Below are 10,814 nucleotides of genomic sequence, written 5' to 3' on the forward strand. Positions count from 1 at the left end.
GTCGAATGCAATGTATTCAAATGATTTATTCGTACATTGTTTTATTTTTGCAATTAAATATCTTACATACAAAAAATTTATTTTATACAAATAATCTGTCGGACCTTCAATCTGTTTTGAATATTAAAAATATTAGTATAAATAAAAATAAAAATGTTATAAGTTTAATCCAATTTATCGTACACACATGATATAAACATATATTTATAACAGATGTATGATGTATATATACATAAATTAAAGCATTTCAATAAATATGATATAGTAAGCTCGAATCACATATTAGTGTAATATGGCTATTCTTTCTGCGTCTTTGCAGCAACGGTTCTTTTTACAAGCTAAAATTGGTTGAGATCATAACCAATACAAATCGAATAGTTTTCTGATTAATTCATTGAAAGAATTAGCCATTAAAGATAAATTGTCGTTATAGCTTGGCCTTACCTTTACATTTTGGATTATTCTACAACAGCGACCTCACTTTCCACAAAAATACCTTTCGTCGGTATATGTTTAAGAGATGATTATCAAAAAATTTTGTAATTGTCCAATATTTTACAGTACTATCTTATGTGTATATGAGGAAAAAATATATCAAAAAAAAAGTAACAACGGTCAGTAATTATGTATGCTTATACATAAATATATAAAATCTCCAAATTTAAATATCTAATTTAATATTAAACTCTAAAATATTTTTGTGTTCAATAAATAATTGTATTAAAAGTAATTATATAGTTAAAGATAATAACAAACCAATTAAAAATGTTTACGACATATTTTGTTTAAATTGTTAGCGTCAGATGTCGCTTCACGAACAATTTTCTCTAATTGATTCTTTAAGCCATGATATATGTTAATATTAGCAAGATCGAATTTGTATGTTGTTACATTTTTTGATCGTAAGAATTGTGAATATTATTGTTAAAATATGGCCAACGCTGTTGCTAATGTACCTGTATCAAAAATCTTAAAAGACAAAAGTGCCTGTGAAGATGAACCAAGGAAAAAGAGCCGAGAAGATTGGAGAAAAGCAAAAGAATTAGAAGAGGCAAGAAAAGCAGGTACAGCACCTGCAGCTGTCGATGAAGAAGGAAAAGATATTAATCCTCATATTCCTCAATATATTAGTGCAACACCATGGTATTTTGGAGCACAGGTATTTAATATTTTTTAACTCCACTGTGTTATTGTATTATCCATTATTGTTTGATATCATATGATTACTACAATAATAATTCTTAGGGTCCAACATTAAAACATCAAAGACCTCAACCTGAGAAACGAAAATACTTTAGTGGAATAGATGAATGGTATAAACGTGGTGTAGATACATCTAAAATTGCAACAAAATATCGTAAAGGTGCTTGTGAAAATTGTGGTGCTATGACGCATAAGAAGAAGGAATGTATGGAAAGACCCCGTAAAATAGGAGCGAAGTTTACAAATACAAATATTGCACCGGATGAATTTGCACAACCTGAACTATGCGTTGATTATGATGGAAAAAGAGATAGGTACGTAATATCATGTTTTATAATTAACTTTTTCTTGCTATAGTCACTCAAAATTAAATGCTTGCTGTATATTGAAAGTGATTGCAGTTTCCTGTTAAAATTCTGTTTGAATTAAAAACTCTAGGACAACATAATATATCTTGACATTTCCATGCCAACCAATGCTTTCCTGACCTATATTCAGTTATAAATAGATTTATTTTGATTTCATATAACTTGAATAAAAAATTAATAATTTGCATAATATAAAAAAGTAACAAATGTTACAGTGTACGGTAAAATTTATACTTATGATTCAACCGTCTTATACAGCAGCAGTATATTGGTAGCCAATTCTGCCATAGTAGAAAAGTTAAACTATTTCATTTGTGTAGATTTATGTGCTTATTAATTTAAAATGTATTTTGTTTATGTATTAAAGAATCTAATTGTTTATGTAGGTGGGCTGGTTATGACTTGTCTGAGCATAAAGCTATTGTTGAAGAATATCAAAAAATTGAAGAAGCTAAAAGACAAATGCGCGCAGAGAAACTCAATGCTGAAGAAAACGATGAACAAGATTCAGACAAAGATGAAGATAAATATGTGGATGAAGTTGATATGCCTGGAACTAAAGTTGATTCTAAACAACGTATTACTGTTCGAAATCTAAGAATTAGAGAAGATACAGCCAAATATTTGCGTAATTTGGATCTCCAATCTGCATATTATGATCCTAAAACTAGGTCTATGCGTGATAATCCTTATGCAGGCACAGATAGAGAGTATGTTTTATATTCCTACTGTTTATTATATGTTTTATATATAAATTTTCTTCTATTACATATATTATAATATATTTATTTATCCATGATGAATATTTTGTTTTTGCAGAGTGGATTATAAAGGAGGAAATTTTGTACGTTTCTCAGGAGATACACAGCAACATGCAAATGCTCAATTATTTGCTTGGGAAGCACATGAGAAAGGAGTTGATGTACATTTACTTGCTGAACCTACAAAATTAGAATTATTAAAACAAGAATATGATAAGAAGAGAGATGAATTGAAAGATAAGGCACGAGAGAGTATTATCAAACGATATGGTGGTGAAGAACATCTTCAAGCACCACCACCTTCACTCTTATTAGCCCAAACAGAACATTATCAAGAATATTCTAGATATGGAAAAATGTAATGAGTTAATAATGTAAATAAAAAAACTGAATATAATTAACTTGTCTTCTGGAATAATTATATAAAGTTAAATTAATTAAGTTAATATTATCGTAGTTAATAATATATAATCAACATGTATCTTACAATACATATAGGATCAATGCAAATTATTACAAATCTATAACTTTAATGGCGAGAACTTCTTTATTGTATAAAGTATAAATAAACATACATTTTACATATAAATATCAATTTCTAAATAAATTATATTCTTAAAAATATATAAAATAAATATATTTTCTCTAAGTTCATATTTATTTTCATAAAAAATTTAGTATCATAATTAATTGAAATTTTAACAAACCGATATTAATTTAACCATACATAAATAATTAAAATAGTTATAGAAACGTGATGATTAAGAAAATTCTCAAATGAGAATAAACAATAGATCTATGAATCTATTTTACCCATTGAAATTATCGACTGAGTAACAAAGTTCTTCCATCTTTCGTAATTTTTCATTGGTTCACAATAAAATTACTAAATGAAATTTCTTTTATAAAAAACTAAGCAAATTGAGAAAGAACTATAAAGCATCAGAAACGGAAGTGTTATCTTATTCTAATTCATATTAACTGAGCAACGAACGTAGACGCGATAAACTTATCTCAGAAGAATCACAGTATAGATATATACATATATACATATATATATAATGCGTATTCATAATGTTCTCTTGAACAAATTATGGCGTTGTCTCTTATCAGGGGTAAGGGTCTACGGTACACAAAGACGCAGTTACTGTTTTTCAAAACTTATTCAACAATGAAGGTGATTATAAAAGTTATTTCTGTTGTTAAAAAAATGTTTTACAATTATTTTAAGAAATTGTCTAGCTAGTGTTTTTTTCGTGCTAGTTCATTGAAGCATAGATTGTTAAAGCAGAACATGCTTATTTTATCTACACGTTTTTATTTATTAGCACAATTATAAAATTAATTATATTACAAATAAGAAAGTAATAGTATATTATTTATCTCTTAAATAAGGTATATTTAAGTGGCATAAAAATTTCTTATCTTTATCAAAATTCAAATAATTATGTTTATTTAGCTATGAAACTTAATTACATAAACGATTTTATGTATTTATATAATTGTAATGTTTTATTTTTCTATAGAAAGGTTTGGTGCTTGGAGTATACGAGGCAGATGATGAAAGTTTTACACTAACTCCTGCAGCAGCTAAATACAATGAACGAGTTCAGGGGAAACTATTAAAACATATTTGCTTGTAAGTTTAAAATTTTTTATTGTGCCTTGTATCTTTAATAACATATATGTCAATTATTTTTAATATAATAATTAATTCAATTAATTTATTTTATTGATTCATTTATTTTCTTTGTAGTATATTTAAAAATTTACGTATCCTTTTTTATACATATGGTTATCTAATTCTACGATATATGCTTTCTTTTAACATTAAACTGCTTCATTAATTTGTTTCTTACAGTTTTTTCTTTTTTTTATATATATATATAAATGAAAATATATGTTGTTTTATAAGGTACATTAAGTATTCTACTATGAGAAAACAATGAATATAAAGCATTTTCTACAGATTGTATAATCTTGCATCTGATCTTTCACTTATATATATTTGATATATTTAGTATAAATATATTTACATATATTCTTCACATTTCCAGCCTGAAACAATTGTTATAATGCTGCTCGAGCTGTATTCTTAAGATATAAAAATTCTTTCCTTCTTTTGTATGACAAATTTTGTAAAAAGTATTTTTTTAATACAACTTTCAATATAGAGTAAATTATTTTTATTTTTAGAGCTCAATAGCATTATTTTGATTGTTTCAGGAAAGACTAGACTGAGCAATGATGCAAGAGTAATGTCGTCTAATGGGGATGGTAATTTAGGAAGTGATAGTGGGGCAGGAAGCAGTAGAGGTATAGGGGAATCTAGTAGAAATGCGAAGCATCACTTCCATTCCAGCAATATTTTACTTGGAATTGGCAGTTCGCTCGAAGACAGAAATAATGATTATCAATGCCCAATTTGTTTCGAATTAATTGATGAAGCACATATCACTCGTTGTGGTCACACCTTCTGTTATCATTGCATTGTGAAGTCCTTAGAAGCTAATAGCAGATGTCCTAAATGTAGTCTTGCTTTAAGTCAGCAGGATATCTTTCCTAATTTTTTATTAAATGAATTAGTAACAAAATATAAAGCGAGAATCAAGGGCCTTTCAGAATTAGGCTCTTCGTATGTAGGAGATGGAAAAAATAGAGTTGTAGGAACAGAATTATCTGTACTTTCGCGTGATGGTTTAAGAGATATAGTTGCTGTAGAAAGTGCTCATTTAACTTTGCCTGATGTAAATGTAATGTTAGAAGTATTGACACAAAGAAAGCATTTACTTGAAGCTGAAACATGTGCTATACAAAATAAACTTCTACATGAATTTTTAAGACATTTGTTACAACAAAAAGAAGAGCAAAGAAATCAGTTACAAAAAGAGATGGCTTTAATTAAACGAGATATGGAAGAAGTTGAAAATATTCTAAAAGATGTTCAAAATAAATGTCCACGTGTAGAAGATTTGAAAAAATCAAGTGAAAATGATACAGCACAAGTATCTGCTATCAGACGGGAAATGATTGGTCTTATAGATATAATTGATTCAAATATGGTAAAACCTAATGAAAGAGTAGTGGGAAATGAAACATTTGCGAACCCGTCTGGTAATCAAAAACAAATTGAATATGGAAGTAGTTCAACCTTAGCTATTCGTAGAAAAAGAATGCACGGTCATTTTGATGATTTTGTACAATGTTACTTTCATTTACGTGCTAAGGAACTATTACTTGGACATAAACCTCAAAGTCAAACAGATGTAAGTCATAGTACAAGTTCTGGCCTTGATATTTTTCGGGAAAATCTGGTAAAATTTTCCAGATATAATACATTACGACCATTAGCTACATTAAATTATTCTTCTGATATTTTTAACAATTCTACAATTGTTTCAAGCATAGAATTTGATAAGGATAATGAATTCTTTGCGATAGCTGGTGTCACTAAACGAATTAAAGTATTTGATTATGGAGCTGTAATACATGATACAGTTGACATTCATTATCCTAGTATAGAAATGGTTTCTAGTTCTAAAATTTCATGTGTTTCATGGAATTCTTTTCATAAAGGAATGTTAGCCTCATCAGACTATGAAGGAACTGTAACAGTGTGGGATGCTGCAACAGGTCATAGAACTAAAACTTTTCAAGAGCATGAAAAAAGATGCTGGTCTGTAGATTTTAATGATGTTGATACTAGACTTATAGCATCTGGATCAGATGATGCAAGAGTTAAATTATGGTCTTTGAATACAGATCATTCTGTTGCATCATTAGAAGCGAAAGCTAATGTTTGTTGTGTAAAATTTAATCCTTGTAGTTCGTGTCACTTAGCATTTGGATCTGCTGATCATTGTGTTCATTACTACGATTTACGTAATATGAAAGAAGCTTTGCGCATTTTCAAGGGACATCGTAAAGCTGTATCTTATGTTAAATTTATTAATAAGGAAGAGATTGTATCAGCAAGTACTGATTCACAACTCAAAATGTGGAATATCAATAATCCCCACTGCCTAAGATCTTTTATTGGACATGTTAATGAAAAAAACTTTGTGGGGCTTGCCACAGATGGTGATTATGTAGCTTGTGGTTCAGAGAACAATGCACTTTATGTGTATTATAAAGGACTAACAAAACAGTTATTCTCATATAAGTTTGATGCTGTGCGTAGTATATTAGAAATTCAAAATCGAAAAGAAGAAGATTTGAATGAATTTGTCTCTGCAGTTTGTTGGAGACAAATGTCTAATGTTGTAGTAGCTGCAAATTCTCAAGGAATTATCAAAATATTAGAATTTGTTTGATTTTAATTAGTACATTAATGTGGAAGTTATGCTATAAGATTAATAAAAATGTTCAGAATTTGTGCTGATGTATTTTCGATATGACCTAATTTATGCTCACATATAAACAACGAGGCAGGAAAATTATTCTAAATATTATAACTTACTACAGGTTGAAAGAAAGCTTCCTATTATAAAAATTTTTATTATTAAAGGCTATCTAGTTCAAAGAGGTATGTTTTGAATATTGACAGCACAAATACTTTTTTCTATTTTATGATCAAATTGAAAATATGGGTAATGTTACTTACAATATTTACATCTGGATATAGTACCCTTAGGTATAATTGAAAATATAGACTGAATGTTAACCATAAATGGTTGCTAGGAATGTGGTAGTAATGTGTTTTGGTGTATACTAAGTTATAACTTTTAAATATCTTTCTTATAATGTCACATTAAATTGTTAATGTAACTTACACATGCTTCTTACACATTGAATTTAAAAAAACTTTTTTCTTGGCAATTGTTATGGAATCAACATTGATTTAAGTATTTCTGTATCTCTAACAAAAGTATTATAAAATTTCTGTGACTGAGAATCATAATTACAAATATAACTTAGAGGCATAATGCCCATGTGAAAATCATGTTGGCATGTATACAGAGTGAGTACCTAGAAAATTAAGTTTATCAAATGATTCTATTTAAAATCTTAATGTGCAGTTCATAAAAAAAGTAATTGATGCATTTAATGTCAATATATATTTGATGTTAATATACATTATGCATAGTACATAAATATATACTATTAATATCAATTATCTAATATACTAAAGTAGCCTAATTTAAATAATAAACTAAATAACTGGAATATATAAATTTTTATGAGCAAATAAATATAAAAGTATAAAAATATAATTTGTGCCAAATTTTATCATAAGACAAAGAGAAATGATTTGCACAAATTCCTTGAAGTAGATTTTACATTTAAGGAATAGCATTTTTAGTATACTTTAATAAAAATAATTAGGCTATATTATTCTCATATTAAGTTCCTACTTAATTCTGGAGTATCATATACTTTGTTTAAAATAAATATGAGATTTCCTATATATCAGATTGTCTTACTTTGAAAGAAATTATATATTATGAAAAATTTTAACATTTTTTCTAGATTCACTTTAAAAATATATCAAATGAAATCCACTGACGAAATCATTATATGTATTACTAGATGTATATAAAAACATATATATAAACTATATATATGAATGTTTACCATGAAGTATAATCTGTCATTAAATCATGTGTATCATTAAGAACAGGTTCTTAAATAGGTCTAAAATGAAAGTGGTATACAAAAAGCATAAACAGCCAATTGTGATGTCTAGTTTCAACGTTTTTATTTTAATGCAGATTAAAATATTTTATTGAAACGATATTGTTGTAAATCACTATATAGTTTAATTTTGAAGGCATAATTATAAATGTGGTTATATGTAGAGTAATGATAAAAACTTATATTCTAAGGCATATAATGTAAAAAATAGTATATTTTTAGAATATATTTTAAAATTGCAAATAATATAGCATATGACTCATGTCGAAAATGCCTAGATTTTATTGTAATTAATAAAGATATAAATTCTGTGTGTGTCTCAATTGATCTGTAATATAATTTACTTAATGCATGTGCTCATCATCCTTATCTACCATTTCATTGTTAGAATATGTATAAATAGTAATAGTGAATAATTGCTTATACTGCTACAGAGCAGGTCCAAAGATTCCAAAAGGTCATGCTAGAGTGTTTTGGGGTTTGGACGAAACGGATTATACTGGCGTTGCAGTAGTTGGCTTGGGAAAATCGAATCTTGGTATCAATGTATTAGAAGAAATTCATGAAGGAAAAGAAAGCGTACGTGCAGCTGCAGCAGGTATGATTTGAAATTTTTTTATGTTCATGATATTTATCGTATTTTTTATAAATTAAATATCTGAAATGTAGATTATTTCATACATATAAAAGTTATTATTTTCTGTAGCTGGCTGTCGTGCGTTAAATGCTCTTGAAATAAAAGATATAAATCTAGAACCATTAGGAGATGCAGAAGCAGCAGCAGAAGGAGCTGGTCTTTGTACATGGTATTATCAAGGTTTAAAAAATAAACAAAAACGTGAAACATTACCACAAGTTTCTCTTTTTGGCGAAGAAGGCCAGTGAGTGAATCATCTTAACAAAATTAATTTACAAGTTATACATAATAATATAAATTGATAACATTTATACATATGAATGACAGAAATGAGTGGCAGAAAGGAATTATTAAGGCTTCAGCACAAAACTGGGCACGAAAACTTGCTGATACACCAGCTAATTTAATGACACCTACAATATTTGCAAATGAAGTCTTTTCGACTCTAAACACATTAAAAATCAGTGTGAAGATTCATGACAGAGAATGGGCAAAACAAAAAAAGATGGGCTCTTTCTTAAGTGTATCACGTGGTAGTTGTGAGCCACCTAAATTTCTAGAAATTAATTATAAAGGTACTGATAGTAATGAGGCTCCAATAGCGTTTGTAGGTAAAGGTGTTACTTTTGATGCTGGTGGAATTAGCATAAAGGTAAGTTATTTAAATATGCTAAAACTATAAAAAATGAAAAAATATTAAAAAATAGTATTCTTCAGCCTTCTTCTGATATGGATGAAATGCGCGCGGATATGAGTGGAGCAGCATGTGTAGCAGCATCTATAAAAGCAGCTGCAGAGCTGAAATTAAAAGTAAACATTATTGGTTTAGTTCCACTTACGGAAAATTTACCATCTGGATCTGCAACAAAACCTGGCGATCTTGTTGTTGCAATGAATGGAAAAAGCATTATAGTAGACAATACGGACGCGGAAGGCAGACTTATACTTGCAGATGCTCTTTGTTATGCTCATGAATTCAAGCCGAAGTAATTCTAATACTTAGCTTAAATTGCATTTGTATTATTGCGTATATTAATTATTAATAAATAAATTTATTATAGATTTATTTTGGATATTGCAACATTAACAGGAGCTATGAGAATCACGCTAGCTGGTGCAGCTACAGGTGTATTTAGTAATAATGCTGAACTTTTTGAAACTTTAAAACAAGCTGGCATGTTTTCTGGTGATAGGATGTGGAGATTTCCACTGTGGCAATGTTATACAGATGAAGTAACAAGTAAGAAATTTGATAGTAAAAGATTTATTTAGCATCTATAATGGAAACTGAATACTTTATTCTGCTGAATTCTTTATTTACTTAACACTTTTCAGAAAAAGTTAAAGCAGCAGACGTTAATAATGTTGCAAAATGTAAAGGTGGCGGATCCTGTACTGCCGCAGCTTTCTTACGTGAATTTGCAGGAAATGATGTTCCATGGATGCATTTAGATATTGCAGGAGTAATGGGTCCTGGAAATGATGAGTTACCATATATACCGGCAGGAATGACAGGGCGTCCTACTCGTACCCTTATTCAATTTTTACAATTGATTTCTTGCACTTCCTAATTTAAATTACAATTGCAAGATTATCTTTTCTATATATTGTATACGCGTGCATATACATACATAAAAGATATAATATAAAAATAATCCAATATAATATGTACATTAAAAATGAAACTGAGTGAGGTCTATTAACATGTATAAAATTGACAATCACAATTTTATATCTTATTGTTAATGATTGAATACCTATGAAAGTTGTATTTATATCATTTTATAAGATGAATGCATTTACAGTACAATTATAGATTTTTAACATCATTGCATGTTCAATTTTTTTTTATTTGAAATAGCATTTTTTTTTAAATCAAACAGATTTTTAAATAAAAATCGTATACTATTTTTAGTACATTTTTTAACTAAATAATGGACTTTGTAAGAAATCAATAAGATAATGTAATATACTTGTGTGCATAATAAAACAATAACTACTTGTTCATAATAATGTAACCAGTAGAATTAAATGAACAATATATAGCGATTATAATTAAATAAATGTGCTTACTATTTCTGTTACGTACATACATACATACAACTTCTTACATCTTCGATATTTAAAAATTCTTTTATTAGTTAATAGTAATTATAAATTAAAGAAAATAAAATGATATTAATTCATATATATCATCGCATTTCTATGGTA

The 10,814-nt window shown here is 28.0% G+C and overlaps 2 protein-coding genes across 2 annotated transcripts; both read left to right on the plus strand.

Annotated features, from left to right (window-relative positions):
* Nucleotides 1–825: 825 nt before the first annotated feature.
* On the plus strand, nucleotides 826–6,705 carry LOC124946980 (E3 ubiquitin-protein ligase COP1). The gene is made up of 7 exons (XM_047488508.1): nucleotides 826–1,159; nucleotides 1,246–1,517; nucleotides 1,958–2,281; nucleotides 2,391–2,690; nucleotides 3,446–3,509; nucleotides 3,859–3,898; nucleotides 4,559–6,705. The coding sequence occupies exons 1-7, from the start codon at nucleotides 932–934 to the stop codon at nucleotides 6,643–6,645; spliced, it is 3,315 nt and encodes a 1,104-aa protein (XP_047344464.1). The 5' UTR covers nucleotides 826–931; the 3' UTR covers nucleotides 6,646–6,705.
* Nucleotides 6,706–6,917: 212 nt separating this feature from the next.
* LOC124946981 (cytosol aminopeptidase-like) lies at nucleotides 6,918–10,174 on the plus strand. The gene is made up of 7 exons (XM_047488509.1): nucleotides 6,918–6,921; nucleotides 8,406–8,564; nucleotides 8,673–8,847; nucleotides 8,931–9,255; nucleotides 9,321–9,589; nucleotides 9,665–9,843; nucleotides 9,939–10,174. Exons 1-7 carry the CDS (start codon nucleotides 6,918–6,920, stop codon nucleotides 10,172–10,174), a joined length of 1,347 nt encoding a protein of 448 aa, XP_047344465.1.
* Nucleotides 10,175–10,814: the final 640 nt, after the last annotated feature.

Source organism: Vespa velutina, chromosome 2 (assembly GCF_912470025.1).
Source record: "Vespa velutina chromosome 2, iVesVel2.1, whole genome shotgun sequence".
In the NCBI taxonomy this organism is placed as follows: Eukaryota; Metazoa; Arthropoda; class Insecta; order Hymenoptera; family Vespidae; genus Vespa; species Vespa velutina.

Coding starts and splice junctions, on each gene's coding strand:
- LOC124946981 (XM_047488509.1), top strand. Junction 8,565..8,672: donor CGTACGTGCAGCTGCAGCAG/GTATGATTTGAA, acceptor TATTTTCTGTAG/CTGGCTGTCGTGCGTTAAAT. Junction 9,256..9,320: donor CTGGTGGAATTAGCATAAAG/GTAAGTTATTTA, acceptor AGTATTCTTCAG/CCTTCTTCTGATATGGATGA.
- LOC124946980 (XM_047488508.1), top strand. CDS start 932: ATGGCCAACGCTGTTGCTAATGTACCTGTATCAAAAATCTTAAAAGAC. Junction 1,160..1,245: donor CATGGTATTTTGGAGCACAG/GTATTTAATATT, acceptor AATAATTCTTAG/GGTCCAACATTAAAACATCA. Junction 2,282..2,390: donor TATGCAGGCACAGATAGAGA/GTATGTTTTATA, acceptor TTGTTTTTGCAG/AGTGGATTATAAAGGAGGAA.